Source organism: Trachinotus anak, unplaced genomic scaffold (assembly GCF_046630095.1).
Source record: "Trachinotus anak isolate AG129_WGS33_773 ecotype Australia unplaced genomic scaffold, CSIRO_AGI_Tana_v1 ptg000014l, whole genome shotgun sequence".
Classification (NCBI taxonomy): domain Eukaryota; kingdom Metazoa; phylum Chordata; class Actinopteri; order Carangiformes; family Carangidae; genus Trachinotus; species Trachinotus anak.
This window is the reverse complement of record NW_027273865.1, coordinates 15137832-15157560: the sequence shown is the minus strand read 5'-3', so window position 1 is coordinate 15157560 and position 19729 is coordinate 15137832. Positions and strand designations below refer to the sequence as shown.

Genomic DNA, 19729 nt, shown 5'->3' with positions numbered 1-19729 from the left:
CACACACACACACCATTTTACATCCTCATCTCTCTTTCAAAACATCATATAATCTGCTGAGGTCTTCAGGGACAGAGCTTTTCTTTTCTCCTTATCTCCCTCTTCCCCTCCCTCCCTCCATACTCTGTGCCTTCAACGCAGAGGCAGCATCGATTTCTGAATTACGCCACAATATTAAATAATTAATATACTTGCCATGATTGATGTTTTGCATTAGGCCAATATTAGGTTATCAATCAAAATCCACTTGGTTTAATGTAATAATATTGAAAATGTGTCAGTGCCTGTTCATCCAATTTGTAGTGGAGGCAGGCCAGATAGTAATGGTGGTGTAGCACAAGGCCTCAGAGACACTGTGGCCTGCTTACTACAACCATAGGAGCACATTATAGGCCTGGTACGCAGCGGGTGGGGGTGGGGGGTGGGGGGGGTGGGGGGGTGGGGGGGGGGTGGGGGGGGGGGTGATGGAAGGAGAGATGAGGTGACGACATGGAAAGGCAGGAATGAAGCACACAGACAGTGATTTGTGATACACTGTGACAGGTTGGGCGTGTTGAGAAGGCATGGCAGTCATGTCACTGATCACATATATGAAGAAACTGAACTTAACACATTAAAAACTTACTTAGTGCGATATATACAGTATGAATATTAATGTATTCATTTGCAAGTAAGTTAGAATACAGCCTAAAAACCTGCTATTGTTTCCTGCAGCAGCTATAAAAATCAGCTTGCCAACAGTCATTTTGTAATGGTGTGGAGAGACTGGGCCCTGCTAACTGAACCTCAAACCAGTCAACAAATGCAAGTCGCTTTAGACAGAAGTCTGTCAGTTGAATATAATGTCTGTCCATTTGGGTATTCACTTCAAGTAGGAATATATTGGTATAACAGGTCTTTTTCACAGCAGACATTCTGACTTGTTACAGGAGGAAAAGAACAGATGTTACTAATAACATTAATAATACCAGGGCCTGTCACCAAATACCAGCATTATAGAGGACCTTGGTCTTCAGAATGAACATCACCTGTTCTAAAAAAAATATGAAAAATAAAAAAACAATAACAGGTTTGAAATAACTACAAAAGGAAAGAGGGCTGATATTTGTGCACATCCAACCCCAGTTGGATACAAGTGCAGGACAAACAGCATTGTAAATGAAAAAGAGAGCCAGTCTGCACAGTGAATAGTGTGAGCACTCAACGATTTAATGACACAACATTTTGCCTGATAAAGATCCTTAAGGTTGCATTCTTAAATGTTTTGCAAACTTGTAAGATTTTGTGTGCGGACTACCTATTTTTTCCTTGTGAAATAGCTGCAAGCCAGAAAGACAGAGGGGCTAACAGAGGAAAGGGAAATGAAGAGGTGGGGGAGGGAGGGGGGAGCAGAACGAGAAAGAGTAATGTACTTTTCTTTTTTTTTCAAGGAAATGGCAATTAGTTATCTGAGGTCAATTAAGTAAAACTGGACAAACAAGTGTGAGTGTTAAACTGAGCCCTGGCAAGGTCAATACTGACCAATTTAACATGGTAGCTGGATCCATCACACTGTCGGCACTTTTCTGCTTTCTCATTCCAGCTCCTTTTTTTCCCCTCTCCTCTCTCCTTCTTTTATCCACTTCAATCACATTCTTTTCCTCTCGTCGTCTATTCCGTAGAATTTTTTCTGCCTCCATCACTCACAGTGCATGTTCTGTTTCACTGTGTCCAAGACCCTTTTCTGTCTCTTGCACTCTAACGAGGATTTTTAAGCTGTTGCCTCGTCTTACCTCATCTCTCTCCCTGTGTCTCCCCTCACCTGTCATTTTGCCCTCTCCCAACCTCCCGCCTGCGTCTCCTTCTCTCCGCTCTCTCCCTCACCCCACGCCAACCCCGCCCTCCCCACCACTCACCCTCCCAAACCCCTGCGCCCCTGCTAGCAGACAATTAATTACAGAGCCAGCACCAGATGAGTTGTCATTTGTGGTCAAGTTTCTAATAATTGCATTAGGTCTTCAGGTTCTTCTAAGATGCCCTGCCCTTCTTTCCCTCACCCCCTCTCTTTTTCTTTCTCTCTCTTTACTTGAACCCCCCTCTTTCTCCTCCTCTCCCGCCACCCCTTGACACGGCCGAGATGAATATCTTTAGTCAGTCAATGGAGGCGACAGAGGGACTTAACATGCAGAGGCAGTCATTTGATTTCCAGCTGACAGAGCTGCCCATTAGCCCAGCACTCATCAGCCATGCATTACCTCTCAGACCTGCTGTCCTGTGTGTGGAAGCTTTAACCCTTTCACTGTCCACTACTTCGCACTCACATGCTTGAAATTTACCAACAAAAATAGCAAAAGTTCACACTTGTAAATGTGACAGTCATGGTAGCAGGCTGACAAGTTTGACTAAAAATCCATTTGCTGAATTAAGGACTGCAACTAACAGTTATTTAATATCATTAGTGATTAACCTGGAAATTATTCTGGAACACATATAACTTTTTACAAAGAAGAGATTACAAACCTATGACCATGTTGTTAGTACTACTCTACTTTTTTTCCTTCAAGTGTACCCATCTCTTTTACTTGGCATAAATAACATTTAGACCTTCAGCAGCCTCTCAGCCCTCAACCTGATATCAGTCACAGATAGTGAGGAGAGGAGCAGAAAAGAGAAGCAGCAAAGGGGAGACAGGACACTGTAATGCTCTGAAAGAGACAGCATTCATAAGAGAGTGTGTGTACGTGTGTGTGTGGATATGGGTGTGTGTACCCCATTTGCCACAGTTGCATGCCTTGTCAAGCGTGTCATTGAGCATTCATATGTTGTTTGATAGAATGGCAGGCATATTTATTAAAGAGCTGATGTGATGGGGACACCAGAGTAAGCATACTCACTCTCGCACACACACAAACAAACACACACGCTAATACGCACAATAATAAAACACACAATGCACTAACACACAGTCCACATCAGTGACATCTGCCTGTTTAACTAATAGAAGGGAAAAGCTTGATATTAAGCAGTCGAAGGATGGGGACAGACACACAGACACACACACACACACAATCATACAGGGAGCTCAGCTTTCCTGCAGGCCTGATTGCCATCTCCATAGCTCCTTTTTAACAGGGCTGCCAATTGAAATTGAAATTGTATTCTTGTGTGTGTACTATCAGAGCTACCTCTTAGGGTTTTATACAGCTAAGAGCAGGGTTGAAGGGACACACGCACACGCACGCACACACACACACACGCACACGCACAAGAAGGGATAATGCAGGGGTAAGTCAGGGGCTGTCACTCTTCCATGCAGAACACACAAGAGGGAACAAAACACAGACTTATGCTTCTATGCTTTCTATGTAATTCAGTATGTGCACACACACACACGCAGGTACACAAGCAGCCCCCCTTCCTAGTGGAGGGGGCTGTACTTTAGCATAATCCCAAAATGGTAGAGAAAAGCAGTCCATTAAAAACGGGGCTAACAAATTCTGCACTTTATGTTTCTCTGAGGGAGGGTTAAGTGCAGTCAATAAAAAAGTCAGAAAAGGAGGAATAAGAAAGGAAGAAGCTGATTTATGCCTGGCCTTTCTGCTCCCTTTGATAAACACACACAGGCACATACACACACACACACACCTGTTCATACGTGGTCCATGTTTGACACCTGGACATGGAAAGAAAGTGCTTGATGTGTATTACTTAAACAGATTGTGTTGCATGATTATTTAACATTATCATCAGTATTCACATTATAAAACAGGACTTTTGTCACTCTGCAACAGAGCATCATTTCATTAATGAGCACTTTTGAACCTTCTGTGTTTGCAGTACCTCCAAACTTAATCTACGCAAACATTTTGAGATGCTATTCTAAACAAACTTCAGCAAAACATGACAATAACAAACGCCATCAACAATAATACAATGTATTGTTGCATCACTGCCAAACGAAATGACAAACAGAATCACAACAAGGTGCAGCGCTAAGTGAAAAACCAAGGTAGCAGGATGATACACTCTCCATTAAAAGCACAATTCAAATCATAAACAAGAATTTGTCAGGACAGCTATGAATAAGGAAGGGAAGGGTTATAGAGGAGAGTCAAACTACCACTGTGGCCTGAATGTATCAGTGTTTGTTTGTAGTGATGACAGCTCTTGAAAAAAGAACAACTGTCCCAGTCAAAGCAACATGACTATATTATTTTATTAAAAATACACAATGTATAAATCTGAATGCTCTCCAACACTAGAGTGAAACCATGGCATCAAAAATATGCCGTTAGTCTCTTTCTGAATATGAAAAAACATTTATAAACAAAGGAAATCAAGCATCTGAAGGACATGGTTGCGGAACCATCTTTAACTCATTTTGAGTCAGGGCTCAGGACTCTCATACGTATATTCAAACACATAAAACATCATAAACCAAGCGTGTCTCCCAAAGGACTGCCCATATCTCCCTCTTCTCAGCCTATACACACCAACTTGGTGCTGAAGGGAATTAAATCCTGCAGCCAAGTTTTAAAGAAAATTGACTTCTTTTTAGTGTGTTACATAGAGGGAGAGCAGGACAAAGACGGAGAGAGAAAAAGCAAAAGGGAGACATGGAGAGCAATCAATTTCCCCGCGGTTTCTTCAATAGCCAGCAGTCCTTTTCATACCTCCCAATTAGAACCTTTCCTAATCAGAGAAATGCCTCTCCATTATTGAGACCGAAACAATGATACTCCCCAACATTTCCGCCTGCTCCAAAACTCTGTAGATTGCAGTACTGGTACACAAAGAATAAAGCACTGGGCTGTACGGCAGGGGGGACGCTTGTGTTAAAATCACATGTGGAAATCTTTTGGCGCTTCTCGAGGCCCCAGAAAAACTGATGGGGAACAATGGCAGCCCGGCCCAGCATCTGTCATGGCACAATATAAAAAGATGATCTTGGCACCGAATGGACAAAAAAAAAAAAAACAGAGAAAGAACGAGAGGGATGGAGGAAGACGGGGGAGTGGAGGGGAGGGGAAGGGGAGGGCCGGGCGAGAGGTAATTCATTTGCAAATCAGGCCCTGGCGCTCAGGTCTATTTCAAGCTGCCAGTGGGTGCCAGGAGTTAACAAGGTAATCAGTTTCAATCCTGCCCTTCAATTGTACATCACACCCTCATCCAGAGAATACCCAGGCCTTTCTATAGGGGCAGAGGGGGGAAATAGCAATCTGGCTGCCGGCTGGCTGCGCACACAATACACACACACACACACACACCTGAAGACAAGTGTGTACACATATACAGGAACCCATGTATTTGTGCATACAGACAGGTTATTAAGAGCCATGTATTCACAACATGTTCTTACATGCAACTGTACCAAGGTAACAATTAGTCAGTTCATCATTTAAGTTGTTTAATCTTGCAGAAAGGTCAAATATTTGCTAGTTCCCGCCCATCAAACATGAGGATTTACTGGTTTTTGTCTTGTGTATGATTTTAATTTTAAGTTTTGGATCATTGAGTTTGAGTTTTGGACACTTACATGGACGAAACAAAACATATTAAAACTATTAGAACTTGTAAGAGCCCAAAGTCACGATATTTTTGACACAGATTAATCAAAAGAACAATCAACACACTGATCAATAATGAATTTAATCATTAGTTGCAGCACAAAGAAATGTGGATTTATACGGTTCTTTTCTTTCTTTTCTCTTACTCATTTGTTCACAGCATATATGAATCTGTCTTTTTTTGTGTTGTTTTCTTATTTGTCCATGTGTCAATGCCATGACTGTATTTCAAGTTGTTGCTGAACATAAATGTAAAATTATGGGTGATTTTCAAGTTATTTCATTTGTTACAAAGGATGATTTTTTAGTGGACTTCAACTTCGGCTAGTTAACTTAATACTAAAAACCTTTCTTCGCTAAAAACTTCCCTTACACACCATCAGCCTCAACCTTACCAAGTAAGAAAGTAGCAGTGAGGACAATGCTGTTCTAAACCTTAAAGTGGTACAAGCAAAATGGTAGAAAGAAAACAGAGAACTAAACCTGTTCTAATCCTTTCTTCCTCTCTCTGTATCCCTCTCTTTAGCCTGTGTCAGCTGTAGCCGGCTGGCCGAGAGGCAGTTAGCCCCCGTTAGTCCCTCATCTGCATAATCAATATGACAACCTTATTTTTCTGATGCAAACAGGATTTTGCTGCTGAGCTGTGTTTGCTGATGTGTGTGTGTGTGTGTGTGTGTGTGTGTGTGTGTGTGCCCAGTCTGCTTCTGGCCAGCCTCAGTCATGGCCCTCTTTAGCCTAAATTAGATTAGGTGCGATTATCCCGGCTCCCGTTACAAGTGTACAGGCGGGATAAAGTGGCCACAAAGGCCAGCCTGTCACAGGGACTGGGCTCTGGTCTGCAGGTTATCAGGGTCCAGGGAGACACGCCGCGTACATTGTTATTCATATCATCAACACACCGTTTTCTACAGTGCCTTTTTCACTTCTCTTCATGCACTGAACCACCCCCCCCACCCCCCCCCCCCACCCCCCCCCCCGCTACCCCACCCCCACCCCCATCACCACCACCCGCTACCCCACCCCCACCCCCACCACCTCCATGTCTGTGGTGTCACACCGGCGTAATCACTGGCCAGGATAAGTCTCTCTTCTTTCTCTCTTTCTGTCTGTCCGTCAGAAGACAAAACAACATGGCCCCAAGCGCTCTGCAGTCTGGCCTAAAGGGAGCGATATCAGGACTCTCTGTGTGTGTGTGTGTGCGTCTGTGTGTGTGTGTGCGTGTGTGTGCATGTGTGTCAGTAGACTTCAAGGAAAAGCGGTACAAAGAAAAGTTAACCCAAGTCTCACACAATAACAAATAACCAAACGAACAGAGCAAAGAATAACATGCACACACAGGTGCCTGGGACACAGTGGTTGACACCATGCAAACAAAATCCTACTCTGAAGGCCTGGAACTAATGCCGTCAGCTCAATAACAGGGTTGGGTGTCGACCAAAATGTGTCAACCATTAAACACCATAAGTTGCTTTGAATGTCTGGTCACAGTCTTGTTTACTTCTTCTGGCATTTTGCTAGTTTCAGACCATTTCATTTAGGCAGATGTCTTGTTGCCTTTTGTGTTCAGACAATATTTAACACTTGAGAAATGTGGCTTTTTTTGCTTAATGAACAAAAGGGTTTTGTGGAGAAAAGTACTACTCCATGCTCAGTGTATTCATGCACACTTTCTACACCAGAGATGCCAACATACAGTATGACCACATAGCAACGTCTCCTCTTAAATGCACTCAGCACACAGTAATTGTGTCATATGTATACCTGAAAAAACATGTGTGCCATAACATTGGCTCCTACAGCATTAGTCATTCTGATTAATATGTGTTTGAAAATTTAACTCGATGATTTGTGCTTTTTTTCATTTTCTGAAAGAGTCAAAGACCATTTTCCCTAAAAACATTTTCCACATAGAGCTCAGACCTGACAGATTTCAGTGGGTCTGTGTGGATGAGTGTGTGCATGGAGAAAGAGAAGTGAATTATTTCACTCTGCTGATTAGAGAGCAGTGCCCAAGATATGTATACACAACTGTACATAGTTTCCATGCCGTCAGATCTGGGCATAGAAAGCGGCAGAAACAGAGAGGCATGGGTACATTAAAAAAAAAAAGAAAAAAAATAACACAGAAAGGTTGAATGATAGAAAGATATGGAGAGAAAAGAATGAAAACCTATAAGTGTAAGGCATTACTTAAACTTTAAGACCAGAAACAAAATGAAGGAGTTTGTGGTGGCACAAAACTGTACAGGCTGATTTGTTGTTTGTTATATCTATTCCCAAACCCAATGTGTCTCAAGAATTAACTGATACCAGTGACAAACATAAACAGATCTGAGAAAGGAGTGGCATCGTCATGATGCTATCAAGGTTCTTACTCTGAAGGTATCTGAGCTAGAGCTGGTGCTAATGCAATAACATCACTTATCAGCAGAATTTGATCTTCTGTTATTGTTATACATATTTTTATTGTCCAAATTAATGATTACGAGCAAAATAATTAAAAGATGACAGTTTTGTTTTATATAGATGAGGAGTTTGGTGTCACAATGCACCTCAGCTCTTAATTTGATTATATTATTGTTTTTAGCCAATTTTTGCTGATACATGCCGATATCGTAAAATTAAAGAATATATATATATTCTGAGACTTTAACCGTATCACACTAACCCACAGTAGAGCTGATATATCTTACAAAAATAAAACTGCATATGCCCTACTGACAAAAAGTGGACAGCAGAAAAGAGTCAGCAGTGTGTGTGTGTGTGTGTGTGTGTGTGTGTGTGCCGGGGAGAATGAGTGAGACACAAGGTAAAATAACTCTATTAGAGAACCGCAGGGACTAGTCTGGCGAGAGAGCAAGACAGAGCACATGAGAGTGAAGGAGAGCAAGAGTGAGCGAGACATTAGTACAAATGAATTAAACATCGGCCCAGAGATCTAAACTTCTGCTGAAAAAGTGGCAGACTAAATGGGTAGGAAGGGAGGGAGGGAGGGAGCGAGGGGAGGGAGAGGCTTCATAGCTTCATAACTTTCCCGTGGCTACTCGATGTTCAATTTGAGCCGTGTGAGACCGCAGAGTCAATCAGTGACACAAATAAGTACTTAAGTCGTCACAATCAAGCATGCACAGGCGTGTGATTGGTAACTGCACTCATAACTCCATTGTTTCAGCTCTTTTCTCTGTGAAAGAAAATACTGTGAAAATGGCTGCTGATTCGAGACCTCCATGGAGAATGATTATTAGATGCTTCTCTCAGGCGATATTTACTTCCACTACTGAGTCATGGTACTTAACTGTAGGTCTGAAATGCTGCTCCCCCAGTCTGAGGGAGGTATTCTTGTAATGATCAATGCCATTAGGCAAAAGCTGCAGAGCCGTATTTCTGTCTCCGAGCAGCGGAGGTCAAGTGCATGACGAAAGGTGCTCTCTGCTAACGGAGAACTCTCCTCTGCTCTTCTGTCTGTCTGTCTCTTCTCCATGTTACTTTGTCTGCTCCCTCCAACTAAAAAGAACATCTCTTTTTCTATAATGTATTCTCACTCTCAGCCTTTCTCATAAAGACTTCAGTCAACACCTTTCCTTGCCCCTGGTGCAGATGAATAAGCACTGGAGTCTGGAGAAAATTAAACATTAATGGTGTGTCTCTTTTACACATCATTCTCCATAACAATCCTCTCTTTAAGCTTCTCTCACTGCCTTCAACACCACTCTGCTTCCTCCAAACCAAACTACCCAGCTTTTCCAGTGAGAGGGGAAAATACTGAGAGCAGAAAAACATATTTTGTCGACAAGCACATTTACATAACCCTCCTAAATCGGAGCTGGCCTGTCATGTTTGCTGCTCATAACCTGCTGCTTATAATCCTTCCTGCATCCTCTTCTGATCCATAAAGTAGAGCAGCCAGCCACTTCAACAGCAGCCAGAACTGCCATCAGTAGCTCCTGCTAAGACAGGGCCGTAAAAAGAGGTGAGAAGAGGAGAGAAGAGGAGAGGAGAGGGGAGAAGAGGGGAGAATAAAAGAGAGGAACAGGGTAATTGGATTGGGGGGGATCTTCTATTTGGCCGGGTCTGGTCTCTGTCATCACGCTCCAGGCCTGGCTTCTCTCAGTGCCTACAGCAGCTCTCAAACACATCAACACACACAGACAAACACAACACAACTGAATCGCTACCCGGTTTAGGCAGCAGACTGTCCTGTGCACCACTAAAGTCTGCAGAGTGTCTTGTGTCTAGTGTGTGTGTGTATATGTGTGTGTGTGTGTGTGTTTTTATTATGAGAGTGAGTGTTTGCATACTCCTTTAACAACTCACTAAATGGTTAAACAGATTACAGAGCGCACTAAGTGGATTGTCACAGCTCTCTATCGCTCACACGGGGTGTCTCTCCTGCGATTAAAAGTGGCCAGATTTCTCTCTCTCTATCTTTCTCTCTCTCTCTCACACACTCTCTCTCTCTATCCTTCTCTGAATTTACACACAGAACAGAGACAAAGGTCATTCTCTGGCATAGACGATATTTCCTACAGTAAGTGACTGTCAAGACAACAAAAAAGCCGTCTGCTTTTTTTCAGCTGCTCTTAAGCTTCTCTTAACTTATTGAAGACCCCCTCCAATGAAAATCAAGTTTTTTACCTTCTTCACATGTCCAGATGGAGTTTTTTGATATAATACAAGACATATCATGGGAAAATAAGCAGCCTACACCATGGCTGCATATTTCCACCTCGGAACTGCAGTGAACCAATGACAGAAACATGGATTCAGACAGTCAGGGACTCGTACGTCGCATGCTTAAGGAACCAATCTTGTCAACCTGCAGTGATGGGAGGGGGGCAAAATAAACCCAAAACTTTGTCAGTACAGAGTGCCAGTTTGCATTAGTACAACCACTAACCCTGTGGCCATCACTGCCAGTTACAAGCTAGCAAACAACAAAAACAAGTAAAAGATGCTAACTAAGATAACCTACACTAACTGCTACATCTGCTAGTTGTCTGCTAGCTATCAACTAGCTGATTTTGGTGCACAACAGACTCTTCATCTGAGTCTGGGTCTGACAGAGGTTCAAACCTCTAACCATCTTGACACACACTGCTCTTTCAAGGGTGGACCTAGCACAAGCCTTTTATCATTCAGGGTTTAATTAAGAGACTGTCAATGGCCAAGGGAAGTGTTGGCCTTTTTATCCATTTAGTTCTCTATTATTTTACTATTATCTTGCAAATTAATTAAGGGCTAATAAAAAAAAAAAAAGACATTCACAGACAGACCAGAAAAACTCTAGTTTATCTTCTTGTCCCAAACCCTCAAACCTGGTTTGGTGTGGCTTGGTGTCCCTTGATAAAGCCCAAACTATCATGTCCAAAGACCACATGCATCTTCTGCACAGCAACGTGTGAACATGCTGGCATATGCTGACCCCAATGCAGAAACGTGCACAAGTCCACTGTCTGTATCCATGTCCATTTTTCAAAACATCTGGCCCTTAAGAGCCACTAGAAGTTACCTACACAGTGTGGCAGACAGGTCAGTACCAACAACTCTTTCTCATTACTGGGAGTTGTTTGATAGAGCGCTGAAATAAACGTTGACACAAATTGTGTGGTCTGGGGACAGAAGTTACATATGCATTCTTTAAGATTTCAGCTAACCCATAGTAATTCTACTGCAACTTTATAATATAATCATAGTTATATTAGAAACCCAATCTTTCTTGCCTCCAACACAGGTTTGGAGCAGGGCCAAGGAGCCGCGCCAGATGGCAGATATTAACCTTTTCAGACCAGTGGCAAAAGCAGGTTTGTCCTGCATCACTGTACAGGTCAGAACACGATATTCATTCTTGTGTGTGTGTTTGTGTACATAAATGTCCATCTAGTAAAGATTGAGTTTATATGGCCAGGCTGTTTTCTATCCAATCTATGCTCATTATCTGTGTGGAAAAAAGCAGCTAATGACTACATACAGCCATGGGCCAAGAAGCACTACAGCTGCACCGCTCTGTGTGTGCATGTTTTTGTCCACTGGGTAATTGTGAGTTTGTATGTGTGTGTTGTCAACCCTTTGCATGTAGGCATCATTCCTATTTCACCCACCCTTCAACCAACCACCCTTCCCCCACCCAAAACTATACAGACACACACACGCATGCACACCTACTCCTCTTCAGCTTCACCGATGTCTTGTCTTGCTCCTGGCCACTAGGCTACCCCCCTTGATGCACACACAAATAAAACACACACTTACAGCTCATTGATTTAAGTCAATGTGAGTGTATCCTAACCTTCCGAGGACGGCGTTTGAAGTCTCTCTTACCTCCCCAGACCCGCTCCCAGAACCAGACACAGCCTAGAGTCCTGCAAGAGTGCAGACAAACACATACATATATACACACACACACACACACACACACACACACACACACACCAGAAGCCAGTGGTCCCATCCACACCACCCATACACACACTCCCAACAGGCTGAGAGGATGCCGCAGGCAGGGGCTACATACGCGCAAGCACACACACAAACACACTTACTTTCTCTGTGTATTACCAACACTAATGAGCTGATAGATGTTCAACAGAGGCAAAGAAGCAGACAATCATTTCCTCAGAGTGAGGCAAGGAGGGAGAGAAAATCAACAGCAGTGAGTGTGAATGTGTGTGTGCTTGTGTCTAGGGTCTTGTTTTATTTTCTCTCTGCCTCACAGCGTCTAGGCTTCTAGAGGTTAAGGCTGAGCGATGGAGCACAGCTAGCCAAGCCGAGGCCTGCGGGTCCTGTCGGGACCCCTGTGGTGAGGCTGGGTTCTGTTTAGCTGGTCAGGGGAAAACACAGTAATGAGAATAATTACTAAACAATGGCATTCACAGAAAGAGATAGGAACAGGCAGTTTGGTGGGAATGGCTCTTCACACAAAAATGTCAGGAAAGCATTCTCCATAAAGAGACTCCACCCTAATAAAACAAGCTGTTCTACAAGTGTGAACAATAGACGCTGTGCTGCCCCTCACTAGCAGGAAAAAAGAAAACTCCTAAATGAGTCTTTCCTTGACAAGGACATAAAAGAGGCTTTAATGAAAGGTAGGCAGTCATCTCATTTCTTTAACCCTAACCTCATTATACCAACTTCAGTTTTACATGCACAAGGAAAAGACAGCTCTCTGCTGCCATGAGAGGTCTCCACTCTGCTCGCTGTGCCTCCGCTGCCCAGCCTTGGCCCATTTCTCACTCAAATGACATGAAACTGAGTCAGATTGACCAACCCTCCTACCGTGACCTGGCACTGACAAGGAGTTCAGCCTAATTGGACAGACCCTTCTGATTGAGGATGTGGAGTACGGCAGCCAGCCCACGTTCTTCCACTGCCTCTGTGATTGGTTACAGAGGAAAGCAAAGGGGTTGACACCATCCAAAGGAAAGGGTGAAGACTACGCCCAAAGCAAAGGGTGAAGACTCTTGAACGCAGACAAATTATTTGACGAAGGAATCAAGCTTGAGGAAGGTGACGGACATGCAAAGGGTGTGTGCATGTGTGCATTAACATTATGAGTGAACCAAAAAGAAAACTGAGCCCTGACTGTACCTCATTCTTACCCTAACTAAATTCCTTCGCGCCTGATCAAAGCCTGAACCATTGCAGCAATTAATGATGCCAAAACCTTTTAAAACACTGACTTGTAATTAAAGATATTTTAAAATGCTGTCCCTTTCTGTGGAGAAAGAGCCATCTGTTAACTGTAGATCCTACGTTTCTGCTCATTAATTACAGGTGGGAATTGGGTTGGAACATCAGGTGAAGAATGATGTTACATTCAAATTATACTTCAGTTGTCTGCCTGGGGGCAGATGAGCACTTGATAACACAACACATTGTTTGTTTTAGGGAAATAGGAAAGAAAACGAAGAATAGAAAGACTGAGCTCCACTTGCATGCAGGTTGAGAATCACAGCTGAGTTATGTCTACGTGTATTCATTAATGCACAGTACTACAATAACTGTTTCAGAGTGCCTCTTTGCAATTTGTCAATGGTCTATTTCATTAAATCCCAGGGGGTACATGGAAAGATTATGGAGTAGCTCAGCTCATATGAAAAATAAAAATAAAAATGACAATTTGATTCAAAAGATCAACATATTTGTCTAGTAGAAATGGCAGGTTGATCATTATTATATTCATTGACACAATAACCAATTAACTGCTAGCATGTCTCAGTTTTCCACCACGGTCAGCTGTAGCACCTTCACACAATGTGCTAAGAGAGCATAAAAACTGGAACGCAAGTGCACGGAGAACTCAAAATATATCCTGAAAACTAAAGGATAAATAGTTGAAGCGTCCCAGCTACAAAAAGAGAGAAACATCAGTTCCAAGATCATTACGTCTTGTATGAAAAAAAATTGTGTAATCATATCCAGTTTAATACAATTCATAGTGTTAAATAAAGTTCAGGTTAATATCAATTTAAATAAAAACATTTGGAGCATGTTGGATTGGACTGTGGGGGTATGTCGGACAAAAAAGTTGAGAATCTACTAGTATATTTAATTCATTGCTGAATATAAAAAAATACATAACACACAAGTAAGCCTGCCTGTTGAGGAAAGTGTCAACTAAGAGGAAAACACAAACAAACAGCTTTAGCGCTGATTAAATTCTTGAAGCAAGCTCTTATGTTCTCTCTGCAAATAAGAAGCCAGAGGATTACACAGAGCAAAGCTGACCTATTGACCCTGTACACTAGTCTGTGTAAACACACACACACTCACTCACTCTCACACACACACACACACACACACACGCACACACACACACACAAAGATCCCCACAATCACCCACTTACCCTTTGCCACTGGTGAAAGGCAACAAGATCTCTTAACAACAGCTCGTCTTTTTCAATAAATTTTGCATGAAAACATGCCGCTAGAGCACCAAGTTGCCTGCTGTCATACTAGAGGAGTGTTAAATGTTTAATGACAACAACACCACACACGCGCACACACACAGAGTCAGTGTCAGGGTGCTGCTCTGAGGGGCCCCTCTTTCATCCTGACAGACACTATAAAGCTTCTCAGCCTCTTCTCCACCCCGCCCTGCCATCAACATCGCACTGTTTCGCTCCTCTCCCACCACCCAGCAAGAACCTGGATGTAAATGAGGTTGCAGCGTTACAGTGTGTGTATGTGTGTGTGTGTGTGTGTGTGTGTGTGTTTGTGTGAAAGCAGTGAGGATCAGGAGCTTCCGTAAAGACCCTACCCCCATCACCATTAAGAGCAGAAGAAGAATGGAAGAGACAGGGAGAAAAGAAGTGGCTTGTCATAGACAGGATATACTGCAGAAATCCTTGTTTTACATATTCCTGAAACATCTCATTGCTTCTGCCTTTCCTCTATTGAAGGAGAACTTGTTAGGCGCCTAAACTCCCGTGGCAGCATCTGGGGAGGCACAGGAACATGCATGTCAGGCTGCTTTTGGACAGTGACAACATAATACCAAGGTCCATAAACAGACCTGCTTAATTTGAACGTGTGAAGTGTGGTGGTCGAGACAATTAAAGTCAAAATAAAATGATAAGATTTACTAATTATTATTTTATCTAATAATATCATGTCACATTCTATACATTAGTTCAAAATGAAATGCCATAAACAGGAATTTGTCATATTTTTAATTAATAATCACGTCACATTTTCCAGGATTCTTACCTGGAGAGCAGTATATTTTTAGGTATTACCAGTATTGTTCAGGTAAATTCAAATTTCATGTTAAAATACAAAGAACCATATCAAGTATATATTTCTGAACAATCCACTCGCTGCATTTCTTCCTCTAACTGATAAATTGTGAACTAAAGACGCAAGAAGCTTAGCACTGCTGTTTAATTTTGACTTCAAGTGACAAAAATTCGCATGATATAATTTTTTATACAGGCAAACAGTTGAGAAACCTCCTTTCAAAGGCAGATTTAAGAAAACCACAGACGGGATTATTTCTACAGATATATACTATATGTATATGCTATGGCAGGTCAGCACCATATGTTTTAGTCAGAATTATTCCAACATAATACCGCCACAGGTTTAAGTAATTTGGAAGGCCAGATAGAAGGATAGACAGTTTGCAATATAATAATGCTGCCACAGGTGGAAATGCATACACGCACACGCACGCACGCACGCACGCACGCACGCACGCACGCACGCACGCACGCACGCACGCACGCACGCACGCACGCACACACACACACACACACACACACACACACACACATATACACACATCAACACAATCAACAAACTTACTACGTATATGAGCACACACACCTGCAAATACACAAGCTAAAGCGGGGTCAGAGATAAAGGAAGAGATTCATATCAATGCTGAAGGATATTGAAGCCTTAATAAGAAAATAGATATAGTCTGCTGGCCTTACATTTTACTGTTAGCTTTATTTGTTTTCCTGATATGAATCTAAGAAAGGCAATATGTAATAGCTTCAAATAAATAGAGCACTTTTCCTTTAAAAGCAAATCTCCATGTTCTGCTCACAAAGAGAAATCTTGAGCCCTGAGGTTTTGGTGATGACCAATGAAGCCTCCAAGGATTCAAAAAACAGTGCTGAATATATGGAAATTACATTAGAAGATGAGGCTTTCTGTTATTTCAACAAATCTGTTCTGTCTTTTCCACTAACAAATGCACCTTGACTTGTATGTAAATGCTTAACCCTTATTTCACTGTGGTCTTGGGAACCTTCAATCCCTGTACCTCGATAAAACCCCGTCCCTGAGCTCTGCAGGCAGTTCCTTCCATCTCATGGCTTTTGCTCTGACACACGTGTGCCTTTCTAAATCATGTCTGATCAAGTGAATTTAACACAGGTGGACTCCAATCAAGACGTAGAAACATCTCAAAGATTCTCAAGAGAAAAAAAAAGTCTCATAGCAAAGTGTCTGAACACTTATGTCAATGTGATATTTCAGTTTATCTTTTTGATAAATGCAAAAGATTGATTGATGAGAGAAAAAATGTGTTGTTCTTTTTTGTTTTTTTTAGCATAAGGCTGCAACCTGACAAAATGTGAAAACAATGAAGGGGTGTGAATATTTTCTAAAAACCATTTCATGAACTGCACTCCTTAAATACATAAAATGAGTTACGTTTTAAATGAAGCTCTGATAAAATTCGTTGTCACAGATACATACTGAATAATTAGCATTTACGTCACGTAATGAGGCGCAGCATGCACACAATTTCTAGAAAAAAAGCTGTTCATTTCTGTGACAGTTGGACAGTGGGGCACAAGCAAAGAGTTTTTTTTTTTTGTTTTTTTTTTAAATGTACTTCAGATATATTGTGTTATTGTCTATTACGGCCATTGCTACAGAAACGATTTTCATCATCTGATTGCAATGTTGCATCATGAATACATCTGAGGAATGAAGATCCTTTTCAGTCAGATCAAACGGTCGTAAAATCATAAATTGCCATTTGGCTATTACTGCATATTTCTGTTCTGAGAAAACACTTTGAGGCGTTTTTTTCTAAGCTTTCCATTTACTGCTGTCTCCCTGACAAGTTTATGTGTGGTTAAAACTTTATTTCAACATGATTCAAGTATTACTTTGAAAAACCAAAGATCATCTTAATCACTACCTGACTTTAGATTTGGATGTGTATATATTTTGAAAATTCTTGATCTTTACAACATGCACTTTTAAATCTTGGTCCAACATGACCTACACCATGAGTTCAGACACAGTTTACCTGGGGGACCAAAGTCTCTTAAATAGATGTATAGCAGAGCAGCTTGTCTGCATCACTCATGGGACACATAGCCTGATGCACACATCTGTGCCATTCAATATGACAGCAAACAACTGGGTACCAGCCATATTACAGTGGCCTCCAATCACATTAGAGCATGAAGCACTGGGGAGGGATTGAGGGTGCTATTGTGGTTGAAGCAAAGAGAGGCCTCTAAGGAAGTTAGGAGAACTGCACTGGAGTGCATCACTGCTAAAGGATGCACTACACCAAACCGTTTATGAGTGTGTATTACAGCCTTTAGATGACACAAGCTTGCAAGTGAAGATGTCATTTGCCAACTTTTCTCTCCTTAATAAGGACTTCTCATTTATTGCTTTTTTTCCTGGCCTGAGCACCAGTGACACTGGAGATGCATATGATCTTGTTATGCTTCTAGACTTATTGTAGCTGGGTCCAGAGGGTGAAAAGCAGAGTTAAAGGCATCAGACATCATCTGGCGACCAAAACATTCTCTAAAAACTGAACCTCTGCAGCACTCCTACCTACCATCTATTCTTTTATCAACATGACGTCCTCTCTTGCAAGAGGGAATTATATCACATTACAAGTCCAGTGTACCCAGTGGTTGATTGCAGGGGGAAACAGAAGAAGAAAGGGACTGATGGATTGATGGATGGAAGGATTCAGTGATGGATGGACAGATGGAGTAGCTGAGACTGAGCTCCATATTTGAGCCTGTATTATACTGACCAAAATATTCTGTTCTCCCGTGGAGGCAGCAGTTTAGATTGAGCTGGGCCGACCCAGCACTTGTTTGGTGTGTTTGTGTCTCTATGTACAGAGTCATCCATCACTTACCCCTTTTTGTCTGCCTTGTCTTTACTTTTGTCCTTGTCTCTGTCTCTTCCTCTATCTCTTTCCTTCTCTTTCTCTTTCTCCCTCTCCCGGTCGCGGCCCTTGCGTCGGCTCCGGTCCCGTTCTCTGCTGTGGCTGCGGCTCTTTCGGCGACTGTGGCTACGGCTCCTTCGGCGACTGTGGCTACGGCTCCTTTTGCGGCCGTGGCTTCCTCGCCGGCTGCGACTGCCACTTCTACTGCGAGACCGTCGGTGGCGAGAATGAGACCTGAAAGATGTGAGGTGTAATAAGACATTTACAGCGATTACAGCGAGTGATTCGAACAACATAATAATAGTTTGTTTTCTTTTTTTGTAAATATATAAGAAGTGGGAAGTTTTCACAAATGAGCAGAGCTAAATATCATCCACCTGGTCTAAGTCTCTTGTATATACTTAAAGATTGTCCGTATTTCCTAGAATACCTTTCGGTTACTTCCAGAAAATGTGGCTGAGACTGTTTCATGTAGCTGTCAGTTATGCATGTGTGTGGCAACAGTGACAGGAAACACAAATAGGAATAGTAGGAGCGATGGATTAAGAGCTCACTGAGGAAAACACAGGTTGGGGATGCATTGTAATACAGGTGATTCTGTTCATTGCTTGTTAAAAAAATCTATGGATCTTCTACGATGGATTTCTCCCTGTATGATTGTATTGTAGAGTCACAATACACAAGAACAAGTTAATGTTAGTGAGAAAAAGCGTTCCATAAAAAAGCAAACATTAATTCCTTTCTTTATTCCACCTTATACACTTTTTACTACTGCGAGAGTTGATGGGTAGAACTGAAATCAAAACCTTCTTTGAAACCCAATGTGAGACAAGCTTCAATAAGACAGTGGCTATACATTAATACACAGAAACAATGAACCTTCACATCTATTAACAAAACTCACAATAAAACTCACTATGATCAAATTTTCCTGGAGTAGATAAATTCATCCTTCATAGGACTGCAATAAGAATACAGTGATATACAACCACACATACTATGACACACACATACACAACACACTCAGTAGAAATCGAGCCAATTAGAGGCGGGCTCAGAGGAAGGCCTGTCCTCAGTATTGATCCTGACACTGGCCCTCTGGTCTCAAAAAGATTTACAGTGTGAGATTTACTCTGTTAGTTATGACACACAAACATAAACACCCACATACAGTAATACACACATCATTTCAAAACCAGAAAAATGGAGAATTGAAAGTGTAACTCATATCTCAATATGGTGCCATACGGGCAAAGAAACAAATTACCAAAATATAACCACTTATTTACGTGACACTGCACATGCCTCTGTTAATGCAGGGAAAACACTTCAACATATTCTGCTTAAGTGTGAGTTTATGTGTGAGCCTGCATCTTTTGTCAGTGTGTGCATCCGTGTGTGTGTGTGTGTGTGTGTGTGTGTGTGTGTGTGTGTGTGTGTGTGTGCATGCATGTGAAAGACCGTGATTTTAAATCCCAGTAGAAATCGGCAGCTAAGATGCCGTTATTTTCCATCATCTATCATT

General features: G+C 42.1%; 1 protein-coding gene across 3 annotated transcripts in view; it reads right to left on the bottom strand.

The window, feature by feature from the left end:
- Window positions 1-19729, bottom strand: part of rsrc1 (arginine/serine-rich coiled-coil 1) — a 114630-nt gene that overhangs the window by 74486 nt on the left and 20415 nt on the right. For all 3 annotated transcript variants that reach the window (XM_071495935.1, XM_071495937.1, XM_071495936.1), the window contains exon 4: window positions 18175-18438. In XM_071495935.1, the coding sequence (XP_071352036.1) occupies window positions 18175-18438 (264 nt within the window). The remainder of the gene's footprint in view (window positions 1-18174; window positions 18439-19729) is intronic.